Source organism: Brassica napus, chromosome C3 (genome assembly GCF_020379485.1).
Source record: "Brassica napus cultivar Da-Ae chromosome C3, Da-Ae, whole genome shotgun sequence".
Taxonomy (NCBI): Eukaryota; Viridiplantae; Streptophyta; class Magnoliopsida; order Brassicales; family Brassicaceae; genus Brassica; species Brassica napus.
In genome coordinates this window covers 17703292-17719910 of record NC_063446.1, presented here as the reverse complement: position 1 = coordinate 17719910, position 16619 = coordinate 17703292, and the positions used below count along the sequence as shown (strand labels likewise).

General features: G+C 36.4%; 2 protein-coding genes across 7 annotated transcripts; one reads left to right on the top strand and one right to left on the bottom strand.

The window, feature by feature from the left end:
- Positions 1-3840: 3840 nt before the first annotated feature.
- On the bottom strand, positions 3841-4647 carry LOC106443850 (21 kDa protein-like). The gene has a single exon (XM_013885402.3). It carries the CDS (start codon positions 4573-4575, stop codon positions 3952-3954), a length of 624 nt encoding a protein of 207 aa, XP_013740856.2. The 5' UTR covers positions 4576-4647; the 3' UTR covers positions 3841-3951.
- A 3058-nt stretch (positions 4648-7705) lies between these two features.
- Positions 7706-14688, top strand: LOC106438861. Of its 6 annotated transcripts, none has more exons than XM_048752799.1 (17): positions 7706-8629; positions 8724-9200; positions 9289-9399; positions 9475-11235; positions 11308-11424; positions 11534-11716; positions 11794-11856; positions 12273-12344; positions 12437-12688; positions 12820-12939; positions 13148-13207; positions 13318-13358; positions 13477-13554; positions 13632-13716; positions 13812-13957; positions 14055-14233; positions 14337-14688. In XM_048752799.1, exons 1-15 carry the CDS (start codon positions 7802-7804, stop codon positions 13935-13937), a joined length of 4374 nt encoding a protein of 1457 aa, XP_048608756.1. In that variant the 5' UTR covers positions 7706-7801; the 3' UTR covers positions 13938-13957; positions 14055-14233; positions 14337-14688. The 6 variants fall into 6 exon arrangements, with proteins under 6 accessions (XP_048608756.1, XP_048608755.1, XP_048608757.1 ...); XM_048752798.1 differs by having other exon boundaries at positions 14332-14688; XM_048752800.1 differs by having other exon boundaries at positions 14033-14233.
- Positions 14689-16619: the final 1931 nt, after the last annotated feature.

Here is a 16619-nt window from a genome sequence, read left to right as displayed (position 1 = left end):
TCGCAAACAGAAAGGGGGAGAAACTGATCGAGAGAGACCGAGTTCGTGGAGAAGGACTGATCGGGTTCTAGTCTGGCTGTCCAAGTGTCGAGCGATGGGGTTGGCGGCTTAGTCTGAGTCGTGTAAGGCGGGCCGCGTATTGAGCGATGGTGCACTGAAGCGTATGGCGGTTGGGATTACAGTATACTGATCGCAAGCCCAGTATGATAACTCCGATCGGGTCCGTTTCCAATGGGAGGATCGTCGGGATCGCATCTGTTGGACTGACAAGGTGCTGGCGGTTACGATCGGTACATGTGGTTTGGGTTTGCTCGCGAGGCAATGGGGTTTGGAGTAAGAGTATTTCCAATTCCACTCTATTTTCACTATAAAATAAAGTTTAGAGTAAAATTGTTCCAATGATATTCTATTTTCACTCTATAATAGAATAAAAATGAATTTACGCTGTATATAAAATAATTCATTTATTTATTATTAATAACTCTATTTTTCATTTTAGAATATAGTATCATTGGAGTTTACTATATTTAAAAGAGAAAAAATAGAGTAAATCATTAAAATGGTGTAAGACACTATTTGATGGTTGACAACATCTTATTTTTGTTGATTTTCTCCTCTATTTCCAAATACTGAGATAGTCAAACTGAAAGAGATCGGAAAGCAAACTTATTTTGTAGCAGAACTAGCACACTTATTCATAAGTGAAATCTCGTTGTATGGTTTTAATGTACCTCTGATTTATGACCCTGAAACTATGTTTTATATCTAAACTCAGGATGCCTAATTGCATAATCCATCTGCTTAGCATCCTTCCTTGACACACACCCTGCTGAAAATGACATGGCACAACAATACATCGATGCAACGGCAGATCTAGAAAATATTTTGAGTAGGGGCAAAACTTATATTAATGTGTTAATAAATTTTTGTTTGATATTTTATTTAATAAGGATAAGATTTAGAAGAAAAACTAAACTAAATAATATAGTTGAGAAAAAAAATTAAACCGGAAGAAAAAGAAAAAGAATGAACCCATTAACAAAATAAAATGAAAAAAAAACTGGATCATATTAAAGATTTAGGAGAATTTCATCATATAGTTTGCTTAAATGACCATAGTTTTTTTTTGTAGATTACACTCATATTATATTTGTTTTATTATATCATATTTGATTAGTTACTTGAAAGTTACGAATGTAACAGACTAAAATAATTTGTGTTAAAATATAAGATAATATTGTTGATCAAAATTTTAATTTTAATGAGTAAATAAATTCGTTAATTTCTTTTGATTGGTGAAAAACAATTTGAAACTAATAAATAAGTTGTTTTTAACAATATTTGTTTTAACAAATGGTTTACTCTTACCAGCCACTCTTTTAAGATTTTTTTTTTTTGTAAATTAGTAGAAGATTAAAAAATAAAGAGACTCGAACTGAAATTAACATATTATATACCAATAAAAATAAAAATAAAAATAAATCTACAATAAATTGTATATTAATTTTCTTGTTATGTTAGCCATTTTATATTAAATTTTATTTTGATATCTATCTATATATATAAAAAAATGTTTGTCTCCTTCCTGTGCTGCCACCTAGGATCCAGGTCAGAAAGTTATCTCACCAGAATGCGACATCTGTCAAACTCCGTGTTTCATTAAAAGGGGTAAGGGCTTCGGCTTTTGTTTTGTGTGGGCTTTTACATTTTTCCAAGGAACGCGGCCCGTAGAGATCCACCGACGTACTTCACGTTAACTCACGGCGTTACGGAGCCGACGACTCTCTCCGGCTAAGACATTCCCGGGAATTGGAGCCAACGTGGAGTTATATCTTCCCAATATGAGTGAAGACTCGAATATCTGGTCCAATCCGGATAAATTCGACGCGGACCAGTTTATAATAGGTGAAGAAGAGGCAAATTTAACCGCCGTAGCAGGAGTGAAGATGATGCCGTTCGAATCTACCGTCGGATCTGCCCGAGGCTTAGGATGGCGATCATACACGTGGAGCTAATGATGGCGAGGATGGTTCAAGAGTTTGAGTGGAGCACAGACCCAACGGAGAGACAAGTTGATTTCGCCGGAAAGTTGGTGTTCACGGTGGTGATGAAGAACTCCTTGAGAGCATAGGTCAAAGCCAGCGTTTATGACAGTCACAATGACTTGATGTTGTTTTGCTACACCTTCAATTACTTGCGAACCAAATCTGTCAAAACGTTCCTTTTTTATTGTTAAGTAATTTCCTTTTCATTTAATTTTAATAATTAAGTAAATCGAAGAAGCTGAAACCGATGCAAACCTAGAAAAAAATACTAATACGTTTTAACTAAACCAAAAAATATAGCTTGAATGAACCGGTTTTGGTTTTAGGTAGTTATGAGTAATTAGCTCCAAAAAGGAAAGTTTAGGTAATTAATCATCTAATTATGTATTAGCGGATGATTAATAAAAAAGGAAAGCAACTAGAGGGCGGGCCAAGTCACCTTTTTCATATAAAGTTTTAATAGTTTTCTTCTTGGTGAATAGTTGAGTGGGTGAGGATTTGGGTTCCTAAAAATTTTGATTGTTAAATCATTCAAATCAATTCTTATAATGTCATTTTGGGATGTTAATTGTTTTTAATGAAATATTTTTTCTGGCTTTCAAATGAGTAGTATTAATATGCCTTATGCCTTATGCCTTATGCCTTATGCCTTATGCCTTATGCCTTATGCATTGGGTGTGATAAACTAATCAATTTAAACTAATCATCAAATATTTAAATTGTGTATGATTACGTATAGTGTGGACAAATGATAGTTCTGCTCGAAACTATATGCAATACTATAGAATGTATGATTGTTTAGGCACAAATAATCGGTTTGTTGTTTTGAAGTTCAGATATATAAAAACTGTTCAGCATAATAAAATATTTTTTATTATAACTTCCCGCCCGTAGGGCGGACCGACCCTAGTATATGATATTTTTATGTTCTAACATACTTTTTTTAACTAATCTCTTTATTGTTAACTATTGAAAGAGCCAGCATATGTCTCAGATTAATTCTTGTTTTATGAGCTACATTTTATTGATTTTTATTTTATTTTGAAGGAAGTATGTTTTGGAAATCTTAATATTTCAAAATATTAAATTAATTGGTGATTTGATATATTTTATTGATGATTTAAGTTCATCACAAAGATTTTCAATATTATGTAGCTTCAAATTTCAAAATCCAATGTGATTTCAATTATTATAGCCTTTATTCTTAAAATTTTGGTGGAATCTCAATTTTTTCATAAGTTTGACAAAAAAAAAATTCAATTTTACCCTTGAGTTTTTTTATAAATACCTTAAATTTATGGTAAAAATAGATTAAATTTTCTAAATTACTTATAAAATTTTAAGAACAAATTGTAAAATATTTATAGAAGTTTATAAACTCAACCCACCCACTAAATACTAAATCCTAAACAATAATCGCTAAACCGAAATGTTATAGTATTTTAATTAAATTTATTTTTTGAAAAGTGATAGCCAATTTAGAATATTTTAAGCAAATTCTTTAAAAAGTTTTGTATCCTTTAAAAATTATTTATTTATTATGACTGCAATAAGTCAATAGACTAATTGTTGCAGTTTGCAATTAAAAAGTATGGCTGCAAAATTCTCAACCTATTAATCCTAGTCATATAAATAAGGTTGATGCATCAACAATTTAGCAATACAATTTGAATCAAGTAGAAATGGATTCTAAAATGTCATAAATTTTGAAAGATTGAGATATAAAAATTATGTATAAAATTATAGTTCATATTTTATACAATTATTTTCAAATAAACAGGTAAAAATCTAGTTATTGATTAAATTTTATGTATGATTAATTACGAGATCAAGAAGTGATATACAACATATTAATTAAGGCAAGAATGTCATTTATGATCAAAACACAAGCTGGTGGAGGCAACGGTCATGGACGTCTGGCTCTGTACCTAGCAGCAGCGTAGTGCTCGATGAAGGCGAGGGCATTGCTTGTGGTTTCTTCCACATTCTTCACCTTCCCTTTAATTGTTGCCTTCAACTTGCTCATCCTCCGCCCCGGGAACTGACTCACGCATGTCTCGGCGTCTGTAAGAGCTGTGCTTGTCCACGTCTGCAGGTTGTTTATGTGCCAGTCCAGATCTAATTGTCTCTTTCCGCCTCTCCTGTTGACTCTGTTCAGCTCCGCTATTGCTAGGCTCAGTTGGTCAACGCTGTCTCTGATTTGGGTCAAGCAGTCGTGTACCAACGCATAGTATTTAGGCCTTAGCGTCTCCAGGTTTGTTACCTCTTTTGACAAGAACGCCTTTGTGTACTTGGCTCGGTAGAGACTTGCTTTTAGTGCGAATCGGGCTAGGTCCTGTGGATTTTGCATAGCCCTTGAACGCACGTAACGAGACAGCGACCGGACACACAGGTTTTGGTATAAGGTTGTTCGGCACCAAGAGTCCACGTAGGCCTTCGTGTTGTAGTCTTTTCTTGCTGCTACCGAGGAAAAGATGATGTGAGGAAGTAGGGAGAGTAACAGGAGGATCAGTTTGTTGTTAGCTGCCATGGTGATGAGGAGAGACTATTTGTGAGCTTAGCTAATTATATGGGTAGATGGTATAACAATTACATGTCGTTGTGTATGTTTATAAATAGATATGTATGCATCAATTTGCATGGCACGTGAATAGATGTGGTCCATGAGCTGGAATGAGCTGGTTGTATGATCAATATAGCTATCATTTGAAGGAAAGTTATAAGAAGGCCGGTAAGCAAGTAGTACTATATAATATAGTATCTTCCTACTAGCTAGGCAGTTGACCGGATTCCAGTTCCCAACGTGACTGGCATATATGGAACAGGATCTACGTTTTTATAGACATGGTTGTAATTGTAAACTTCTAAACTTATAGTTATAGTTTGTAGACACACACGCGTTGTGGAGCGAGATAGTGTTGACCCAAAGAATATAATGCGGCAGGGGAGAAGAAGGAAAGGGATAGATCGAAGCTCGTGGCCAACAAGATCCTTATTTAACTCTCTAAGCAAAGCTGCATAAACTTACATTCCATCTGAGATGATACCTATCCGACCACACATTTAAACTCCATGCGTGTCTTCTCGATTCTCGGAGACACTATAACTTTATAACCAATTCATTGCAAGTTGTATGAAGAACTAGGATTACTATTGTAAACTTGTCCATTGGATTTAAAAATTTTGATTGAATTTGAAGAAATTATAGTTTCCATTAAATTTTAGTGTTGTTTAATTATGTATTTCATCAATTTTTTTTAAAAAATTCTGTTATTGGATTAATTATTTGTAATCATTCTTCTAAAATCTTTTAAAATTTTGTGGTATTCAATTTACTAATTTCCTAATTCCATTAAATATTTGGGTTATTTTTTTGGGTGAATTTTGTTGTAATTTTATTTGAAAATAATTTAATGGAAAATTCACTACAAAGACCAATTCTGTCTCTTTAACATGAGATTTAAGGATAATTATTCATATATTTATCTATCAATATATACATCAATATTGTTGATCATTACAATACAATAAATTTGAAAATATATAATTTCCACTTTAAATTTTAAAATATGTTAATATCTTAACAAATGATAATATATTATTTGTCGTAATTTATGTTGCCATTGATTGGACAAACCCATTAAAATAATTGTTATCCCAAATTTAGTAAATGAGTTTTTTTTGGTAACGAACGGCTATTCTATTGCTCAAACTTGAGGTGGTCTGGGTAACCAGACCGGAATAGAATAATCAACAAAACAAAGTTCTCTATAGAAAAACCTCGAAGTTCTAGTTAAAGAATCTGAAATCTGATTTTGCGCTCGTGGAATATGAATGATCTTAAAGTCCGAGAAGCATATCTGTAGAGTCTCTATCATCTCCAATTCTGTAGCAAAACTTGGCCAAGCATAAGACTCCTTAATCATGGCGATTAAATCTTTGCAATCCGTTCCAAAGCTCTGACATATCAAATACTGAAGCATACTCTTCATCGCTCATCGTAGTGTTTCCACTTCTGAACGTAAGGCAGATTCTCGTCGTGGAAAATTTCGTGTTCCCATAAGTTGAACATTCCCCAAGTTGTCCATCCAAACTCATCCACACCCGTTGAACTGAGTGGTGGATGTCCATGACCCATCTATCATGCATATATTACCTAAGCTTAAGACTTTGGAATCCTTAATACTATGATCTTGTGGAATTGATGGCAACATCTCGTTTGCATTGAACCAGACTTGACACTCACTCTCTGCATAACGAACTATTTCTAATGGATCCTTGTCTATCCTCCTAAAGAGTTTGTCATTTCGGAGCTTCCAAATATACCAGATTATCCAGAGATAAGTATCTCTGTCTAATTCTGGCTCGGCAATGCTGCTCTTTCTCGAAAAGAGATAATTCATATTAGCGTAAATATTCGGTACCGGAAAGATATATGGACTTGTTGGTGTTGCTGATAGAGACCAAGCATGTAAAGCTGGCGGGCATTAGTAAATAAGTTATAAAGATGATTTTTTGTATTCAAATACTGTATTATCCCTAGTGAATAGAATTAGTTCGGTTACAATTATTTTGATTTTTTTTTGTCTGGTTAAATATATTATTACAAATTATGAGAAACATTATTACATCCGACAATTATCCCCTATATATTATTTGTGAAACATTACAACTTCTTTTTGTAGACACGTGTCATCACTATGATGATTCTTAGAATTATTAGAGAAATATGTTGGTCCATCTTCTATCAAATTTGTTTAATTTTAAACTATTTAAATAATTAAAAAAAATCATAATAACCATATTATAAAAATATAGATTTTTCTGTATATGTTATATTTTGAATTTTAAAAAATGATTAAAAAAATTGCTAAAACTGTTAAAAGTCTCACATTCAAATTTTGCGATCTATGGTTTAAAATTTTTGTTATGACAAAATACAAATGATTACAAAATCATATAAATAAAAGTATAATTTAATTAATCATTAAGATTTAAAATATATATGTATATATATCATTCTAAATTAAACTATAAACCATATTGAATAAATAAATATTTTAATTTAAAAATTTACTTTGAATAATTTTTTTTGATAAAATTTTTGAACTAACATTGATTAATTTTTTTTAAATTATAAATTACTAAAATTATTAATTCTACAATGAAAATTTTGTTATCAATAATTTAAAGTTTTGCTATTAAAGATACACATGATCAAAAAAACATATGAGTAGAAAGCATCATTTAATAGACATTAATATTAAAAATATACTATGTATGTTAATATCATTTAAATTTAATTACATATCCTATCAAATTTTTAAATAAAATTGTTTGGATTAATAAAATTGATTTATACGTTCGCACCAATTTTATTATATATGTAATAGTTACTGATTTTTAATTATTTAATATATATTTATATTTATTATTTCATAATATGTAAGAACATATAATACATAAAACAATTTATATATATAATATTTATTCCGCACAAGACACGAGTCTTAATCTAGTATTTGTCTTATAAGGAAAAATAAATTTTTTCTGTGTATATGAAAAAATACACGAAGAAGAAAAACCCGGACGAACTTACAATGGGCCTGAATTTAGAAGGCCCATTAATAATCTGGGAAGAGGAAGGTAAGATCCGTTGAAGTGATATCTGCCGTTCGTGGTGGTTCCGGCGAGCGAGGAAGTCGCTTTGACACACATTTTGATGAGATTAGGTTCGTCGGGATCAGTAACAGAAGATGGAAAAAAGCCATCCCTCTTCCAAATTCTCGTCTTCCATGGCTCAGAATCAACTTATCGATTCCCTCACATCTCACATCGCCCTCTACCACTCCAATTCTTCTTCCTCCTCCTCGATACCTAATAATCCTAGGTCAGCGATCCTCCGATGGTTCTCTTCTCTGAGCGTCCACCAGCGCCTCTCTCACCTCACCTTCGTGGATCCCAAGTTCGTCAAAATTCTGCTCCAGATGCTCGGCTATATCCGCACCAAGGGCCATGGCTCTTTCATCATCCTCCCAGACCTCCCTTCCCTCGATCTTCCCAGTCTCTGCTTCAAGAAGTCTCGTGGATTGATCTCCCGCGTTGCCCTCTCCAACGCCTCTGAGCGTTCCCTTTTCGACTCCACCCGTCTCTTCGGTTCGAAACAAGGGGAAGATTGCTCTTGCTCCCTCGACTCCGTCGTCATGGCCGAGGAGCTTCTTACGAACGTGGATCACTTCGTGGAGACTATGGACGCTCTATCCAATGGCTCCTTCTTGAGAGGGGAAGAGACTGATCTGGGCTCCTCGGATTGGGTTGAACTGGAGTGGCTCAAAGCCAAAGGCTATTATACCATGGAAGCCTTCATCGCTAATAGGTTAGAGGTAAGCTTGAGATTAGCTTGGTTGAACACCTCCAATGGGAAGAAAAGAGGAATGAAACTCAAAGAGAAATTGAACGCTGCTGCTGCGGCTGCTAATGCATACTGGAGGACCAAAGCATGTGCTGACTGGTGGCAGAATCTGGAGGCCGCCACACACAAGAAAATCTGGACCTGCTTGCTCGGCAAGTCGGCAAAATCTGTGGTATGTCTATACAGCCTTCCTTCTATGTTCTATATTTGCTCTGTGTGTGTGTTGTTGGTTTTATCTAAATTTCTCTCTTCACTGCGAAACTCAGATATATGAGATTCTTAGAGAAGCAAATCAAGCATCCCAGGAAGAAATGTGGCTCTTCAGTTTTGGTGCAAGGGAATGCCCTTCTGACATGCTTTTGGAACATACCTCTCTATCAAGGGGACCTAATGCCATTGCCACTAATCTAAGTGCCTTATACGTGCTTCAAGAATTTGCTTCATTACTAGTCTTATGTCAAAATGGCTTACTTTCAGTACAAAGTGTATTCTTCAGCTCATTGGCTTCTCTCCCAACCTTGGTTGATTGTATATTAAGAAAACTGCGGGGTTTTCTTATGGTAATCTCGGTTGATTCTGTTAAACGTGAGCTTCTTGAAGAATATACTCCAAAGTGTTCCAAAAGTTCGTCTTCCAAGCAGAGTTCTGGTTCAACCAAACGTAAACACAAAGGAAAGTCCGGGAATATGAAAAAGCCAACCCCTGAGGCTAAATCGGATAGAAACATAAATTTGTCCGCCAAGGTACATATTTTCTGTTCCATCCACAGATTATTTTATTTTCATAGCAGTCGTCTGGGAACTTGAATTTGATCTTTGAAGTTATCGCCAGAAAGATCAAGCTAAGTTGGAATCTCACAAAAACAAAGATGCGGTAGAATGCAAGAAAGCTCCTACATCATCAACAATGATCAATTGTTCTAAGGCCTCTGCAGCAAATATGGTGAATTGTTTTTATTTCCTCATATTTTGGCTAACTAGATCTCGGTTTTGAAACTGATTATATATATAATATCAGGAAGCTGTCCCAGGATTGGTTGCCGACAAAGGAAGAGCTAAAAAGAAAAGGAGAGACAAGAATAAGAATAAGAATAAAAAGTGTACAAGTTTGGAAAACACCAGGGAAGTGAATGAGTCCGTATTGAATAGTTCAGCCATCGAAAAAGCTCCCGAATGTGAATCAAATTGTACTTCTGCCAATCAGCTTCCTCAGGAGCATATAGATGCTAAGAGTATTGGAGTTAGCTGTGATAGGAATGGTTCAAGGGAAGGTGCATCTGGGAATGATGCAGTTAAATGTGAGAATTCTGGAGAGGAAGAATTGAACGGAAAAGCTGGAACGTGTGTGATTTCATCAGTTTTGACTTCTACAGATTCTGCCGGTACTTCAAGCTGTGATAACGTGAACTCTCAAAAGTCTTGCTGTCCAGGTGAACGTAGAGACATATTGTCATCGTCTAATGGACGATCCAGAACTCTGGAGGAAGGGGAATCCCAGCGGATCCACCATCAGAGAAGAGAAGCAGCAGGCTATGGTATTGCCTCCAGCAGTTCAGAATTTGTTTCTTATGAGTGGCCTGCTATAGCACCCATGTACTTTCCACATCTTAATTCTCACCTTCCAACTGCCACTGATAGACTGCACCTTGATGTTGGTCACAATTTGCATGCATATGTACGCCAACCTTTCGTGTCAACTGTTCATCATGCTAGGAATCTTTCTATTGAAGGTACCCACAAACAAGTTCTTCCTCGACCCATGCCCATGAGTCTAGATTGGCCTCCCATGGTTCATAGCAATTGCGGCTTGACAACAGCATTCGCTTGCAATTATGATTCTGGAATTCTTGTGGACATTCCTGAACAGAAAAATAAGCCCGAGCCAGGGAATGAATGCGAGAATAATTGGATGTTGGAGGAAGATTTTGAGATGCACACTGTTTCTGGAGTAGACTATAATCAATATTTCGGTGGTGGAGTGATGTATTGGAATCCTTCTGAACATCTAGGGACTGGCTTTTCTCGCCCTCCGTCCCTTAGTTCTGATGATAGCTCTTGGGCTTGGCATGAAGCTGAGATGAAGAGGTCGGTTGATGACATGGTTGCGTTTTCGTCTTCTTACAGCGCAAATGGACTAGCTTCTCCAAATTCGGCATCCTTCTGTTCCCCTTTTGATCCCTTAGGCCCGGCAAACCAGCCTCTTGGTTATGTTGTGCCAGGTAATGAGATATCTACTAAAGTACTGCAAGCTCCCCCAACAACAAGTGAAGCTCCTGCAGGTGAAGAGGAGGTCTCTGGAACTTTGACTAGTTTATCTGGGGATGTTGAAGGAAATTCTGGAGACTCTTTTCCTTATCCGATTTTGCGGCCTATCATCATCCCAAATATGTCGAAATCTGAATACAAGCGTAGTTATGATACCAAAAGCCCAAATGTTCCACCTACAAGGCGCGAGCATCCTCGTATAAAGCGACCACCATCACCTGTAGTACTATGTGTTCCACGTGCTCCTCGTCCACCACCACCTTCACCTGTGAGCAACTCCAGAGCACGGCGAGGTTTCCCAACTGTGAGGTCTGGAAGTTCAAGCCCAAGACATTGGGGAATGAGAGGCTGGTTTCATGACGGTGTAAACTGGGAAGAACCTTGTGGAGCGGAGGTTGTTTTACCCTGGAGGAACAAAAGCCTTGCAGTCAGGCCAATCATTCAACCTCTACCTGGGGCCCTCCTTCAAGATCACTTAATTGCAATGTCGCAACTAGGCCGAGACCAGGAGCATGTAAGTAACATCGTCGACCTCTATGTGTACTCTTTCTAAGATGCGTCCATCCTCTAAAATGCTATTTTACAGCCTGATGTGGCCTTCCCTTTGCAACCACCCGAGTTATTGAACTGTCCAACGCAAGGGGAATCTCAATCATTGATACACGGTCTTCTGAATGACGAGATAGATTCTTTCTGCAAGCAGGTAATCACAATACCTTTCTGAATGACGAGATAGAGTCTTTGAAGTTTATATTTATATTACCTGGGTTGGCAATTATTCGAATCCTTTGAGTCATATACTGCTCATAAAGGTTGCTGCAGAGAATATGTCCCGCAAACCTTATATCAATTGGGCAATCAAGCGGGTTACCAGATCTCTCCAAGTTCTGTGGCCCAGGTCTAGGACGAACATATTTGGCTCATCTGCAACTGGTTTGGCCCTCCCTTCGAGTGATGTGGACCTTGTGGTTTGTCTTCCTCCAGTGAGAAACTTGGTGAGCAAACTTAATATTATTCATCTTATGCATTACTTATTGAACTGGAAGTATCTTATCCATAATACCCGTCTCAGGAACCTATCAAAGAGGCAGGAATTTTGGAGGGTCGCAATGGTATAAAGGAGACATGCCTTCAGGTATGCTTACTGTGGAAGTCATGTTGCAACAGTTGACAATCATGATTATGTTTTTAAATTTAACTTTTAAATTTGCTTTATTTTTGTGATCACATTTGTGCTTTTATGTTTGTTTTAGGGGCTAGTCTAATTATTTTCATATATGGACCCATCTTTCTTAAGTATGCTCGTTGCTCATGTCGTGTTGCATATTAGGGAACTGGGATTGCTTTAGTACAGCGGAAGCCTTGTAAAATACTTGATTTGTGAATCATGCTTGAGCCTACTCTCTTCTGTATATTTAATTTTTTATTTGAAGTTGCTCTGTTTGTTAAATTGAAGTTACTCTGTTTGTTAAATAAGAGTACCTATATCTGACAGTTCACTGGTTACATTTTTCTGTTCAATTATCTTTGATATCATGTTTTGCTATTCAGCATGCAGCCAGGTATCTCGCTAATCAAGAGTGGGTAAAAACTGACTCCCTGAAGGCGGTTGAAAATACAGCTGTAATGTCTCATTTATTAGTGTTTTTATTTTTCACAGTCGTTAGGTACTCTCATCATGCTTTCTCTTATATAATTTGTTAATGCATGCGCAGATACCAATTATCATGCTTGTTGTGGAAGTCCCTTGTGATCTGGTATGCAGTATTCAGTCACCAAAAGATGGCCCAGACTGTATCACCGTTGACCAAGACAGCAATAGTAACACTGATATGGTTGGATTTGAAGACTCTGCAGCAGCAAACTCTTTACCGACAAAGGCTGGAAACTTGGCAAATGTAAAATGTGTCCGTCTTGACATCAGTTTCAAAACGCCATCGCATACGGGTCTTCAAACCACACAATTGGTGTTTGTTTTATTCTTCTTTCACAGCAAGATATTTGTTTTTCTTACATTATACCTCTTCTTGTGTATGTATCTCTGTAACCTTTTTTTCTTTCTTTGGGCTTATGTTTCCTAAAGTGTTCATTTCTGCAGGTGAAAGATCTGACAGAGCAATTTCCAGCTGCCACACCACTTGCTTTGGTGTTAAAGCAGTTTTTGGCTGATCGTACCCTGGATCAATCATACTCCGGTGGATTAAGCTCTTATTGCCTGGTGAGCCGTATTCCTTTACATTAAGTAAAACTCTTCTTTCTTTTGGGTTTCATGTGGTCAGTCTCTGTATATGTAATGCGGATCCTGGTAGTTGGTGTTTGTCAAATTTGATTAGTACCAACCAATGCACCAGCCACCTTATTAATCCATGCTCTAAACATGTTTTCAGATATCTGTTTATGAATCGTAGACTATATGATTACTGCAGGTCTTACTGATTACACGTTTTCTTCAGCATGAGCATCATCTGGGGCGCTCTATCAACCAAGTACTTGGTTTTATTGTTTGCCTATTCTGTAACACAAGTATCTATATTTGTTCAGGTTTCCTTGTTACACTCATGCAATTATTACTAATTGAAAATAAGTATTTTTGCAGAACATTGGGCGGCTTCTAATGGATTTTCTTTACTTTTTTGGGTCAGTCAAAATTACTGCTTCTCCTTATAAATCTGTTAATTACAATTATAGATATAGCTCAAGAAGGAATGTGACGATAACGGGTCTAGTGTTTCTTTTGTAAAAATTTGTTTTGCAGTAATGTTTTTGATCCTCGGCAGATGCGTGTCTCAGTGCAAGGAAGTGGTATCTATAGGAATCGGGAGAGGGGTCATAGGTAAACATCGCGGCTCTGTGAAATACCAACTTGTACACGTTCTGTTATTCACACGTTTGTTGGTTATCTGCTCATAGTATTGATCCGATACACATCGATGACCCTCTTTTTCCAACAAATAATGTTGGGAGAAATTGCTTCCGTATACATCAATGTATTAAGGTAAATTGGATCATATTTACATTTTATCAATGCTTTTTTTTTTAATCTAAAACATATACGACCATGGAAAAATTTTGTGATGATTTATTTTGCAGGCATTTTCTGAAGCGTACTCTGTTTTGGAGAATGAGCTCACATGCATTACTAGTTCTAGTGATTCGTGCGAAAAACAGCTATATAAGTTACTTCCAAAAATCATCCCAAGTATCATTTCAGCATAGGAATCGACACGGTGTTTTATGTACGTTTTGCTTCACAGAACTTATCTTGTCGCATTTCATCTAAGTAGTTCGCTACTCTGCTGATTGAACCTCAGTTTCTTTTTGTTCAAAATAAAGGTGGTGTACAATGTCTGGAAGTTGCAAAATGCTGATTGATAATGGCGATGATTGCAACTGCCTTGGTTAATTGCGGATTCGAGGCTGGGAAGCTTACTTACACGAGTCCAAATTGTTATTGAAGATAGGCCTCCTCCAGATTTGCTTACATTGTGTTGTTGATGTAAGAAAACTACGTGGTAAGTGGATAGTAGTCGAATTCTCTCATGGTGTTTGTAATCTTTATTGTACGAGTGTAGTTTGATGACTCAACTTGTCTGTGGTTGGTCGTTTGAAGCATAGGCTTGGTCAGCAGCCTAACCAACCAAGTAAGAAAATGCACTGGTTGAAGCGAAAGAGCCGTATAAATGTTTCAAGACTGGGACAGACTGACAACACGCCTGAGCGGGAGGGGGGAAGCTTTGGGAGAATGGTTGAATCACGGTTCTGATCTGAGGGATGATGTCGCAATTTTAGAAAACTAGTGATACCGAGGTATGGTCAAGCCTATGAAATTGTTAATTGTTGCGACCGTTTCTTCATTTGATACCCACTGATAATATTGGGGTGAATCGAAGCCTATGTCTATATGTATGATGGCCACGTTCCTTTTGTTCCTTCTTTTGCCAAAAAAATAAGGAGATAATTGAATACACTTTGTTGTGCTTCTCATTTGAGAGAAATCGTCGCAATCATGACAAACGGGAACTCCACTGGGAACCGGAAGGAGGTCTTGGGTTTAGGGCTGTGGAAGCCTCTGCTCTTTGATTGTCTTCTTCTGATTTACATTATGCAGAATGAGCAAGAGATGGGAGGAGCCAATCAACCTAGCCTAGAGCCACTGTTCAAACTGAATCCGTATCTAGTCATACAGCATTACAGCAACCAAACAATACTTAGATTTGAAGCCCAAGATAATCGGCACCATGTTAGATTACGCAGCTTATCTGATGTGGGCCTTATATAGAACTGATAATTAGGCAGCCTATTTCGGCCCGTCAAGAAGATTCCCCTAACGTAAGGTAGGGCAATGAGCTGCTACTCTGGCCAATTCTGTTTCAATAGTGCTCTCTCTCATCAGTTGTCGGAGTGAAAGGAATCGTCTTTTGAATTTATCTTCCTGTGATTCATTGTTTTATAGCTATCACACATGTGACATATCTAATATTCTCGAATCAGGACGTCTAAATTTATTTATTTGTTTGTGGCAAAGATTCAAATCGACGACATTGCATACTGATTAAAAAAATATACAATACACTGGTTATTAAAACGTTATAGTTGTCTAGATTTTAATAACAGGTGATAATGGATCAAGTATATAGTAAATGTTTTATCTCACCCATTACATATTTCATATTAACCATTTCAGATTTATTTGTAAATGGATTCAAATGCCTGTTACCCTTCACTCCTTTTGATTAACATCGCGTCGCAAGTCACAACCACCGTTTAGTTGGGGCGATTCGTATATTTTGGGAGTATATAATAACATACATAACTATCAAACCAACTGGTGTCGACCTTTGATTTGATTTAACTCTTTTTGGAATAAATAAAATAAAATTTCAGAGCAGCTGTTCAGTAGTAAAATGACAGGTGGGATCTAGGGTTTGTGGTCATTACGATCGATTGATTACTACCCATGTTAAAAACGCGGCCGAGTATCCGGCGAAAATATGTGAGGCGGAGGACCACCGTCCCGATGTGGTTTTACTCGGCCATAAAATCGGGATTTCTAATAAAACTTCATTTTTGTTTCAGTTTATGTTAAAAACGGGTTTGTTTTAGTCGGATTTGTAAAAAAAACTAATAGAATCCAATATAAACTTGTTGAAAAAATGAAATAGCCTAAGAGGAAGGAGGCAGCTGGTTTGGAAAACCAGAAGACTCGTTAGGTTAAACGAGAGAAATGATATGAGAATTACGATTGTCTTTTATTAAAGGAAAACAAGAAGAAAAATGAAAATATCACTGATGAGGCTTTGAACTTAGACTATTATATAGTTACATCAGTTACAAACCGCTTGAGCCAGCAAATTTGTTGTCTATTCTTAACAAATTATATATATATATATATATATATATATACGGAAAAATTTTAAAATTAATCCCCTTCGATTAATCTCCGAGTTATTATCAACTCGTTAGGCTCATACCGACCGTCCGACTCACGTCTAACGCAATTTCTAACATCGATTAATACTACTTAACTTGACATTATTTGGAGTCACTTTTCCTTATTAATAATTAGTTTTTGTTTACAAACGTGTGGTGATAGTCTAGGACAAGTTGACCTGTTGACACCCAAACATTTACAACACCTTTTACAAATATAAATATTCGCACACTGTTACAAACATTATCATCAAATTATTGTGGAATTTTGCAGACAAAGCATATGCCCTTTGTTTCCTTCGATTTGGCATTTATGGTGTCATAATTAATTCGTAAAACCGAAGGATTTTACAAAGGGAAAAATGTTAAATAAATCCTCAGCTTTTTCGTTTGGACCATTATAATCCCCAGATTCCTAACTGACCATAAAAACCTCAAACTTTTTGTCGATTGGATCAATTTAAACCC

Coding starts and splice junctions, on each gene's coding strand:
- LOC106438861 (XM_048752799.1), top strand. CDS start 7,802: ATGGAAAAAAGCCATCCCTCTTCCAAATTCTCGTCTTCCATGGCTCAG. Junction 11,425..11,533: donor TAGATTCTTTCTGCAAGCAG/GTAATCACAATA, acceptor CTGCTCATAAAG/GTTGCTGCAGAGAATATGTC. Junction 13,717..13,811: donor GTATACATCAATGTATTAAG/GTAAATTGGATC, acceptor TTTATTTTGCAG/GCATTTTCTGAAGCGTACTC.
- LOC106443850 (XM_013885402.3), bottom strand. CDS start 4,575: ATGGCAGCTAACAACAAACTGATCCTCCTGTTACTCTCCCTACTTCCT.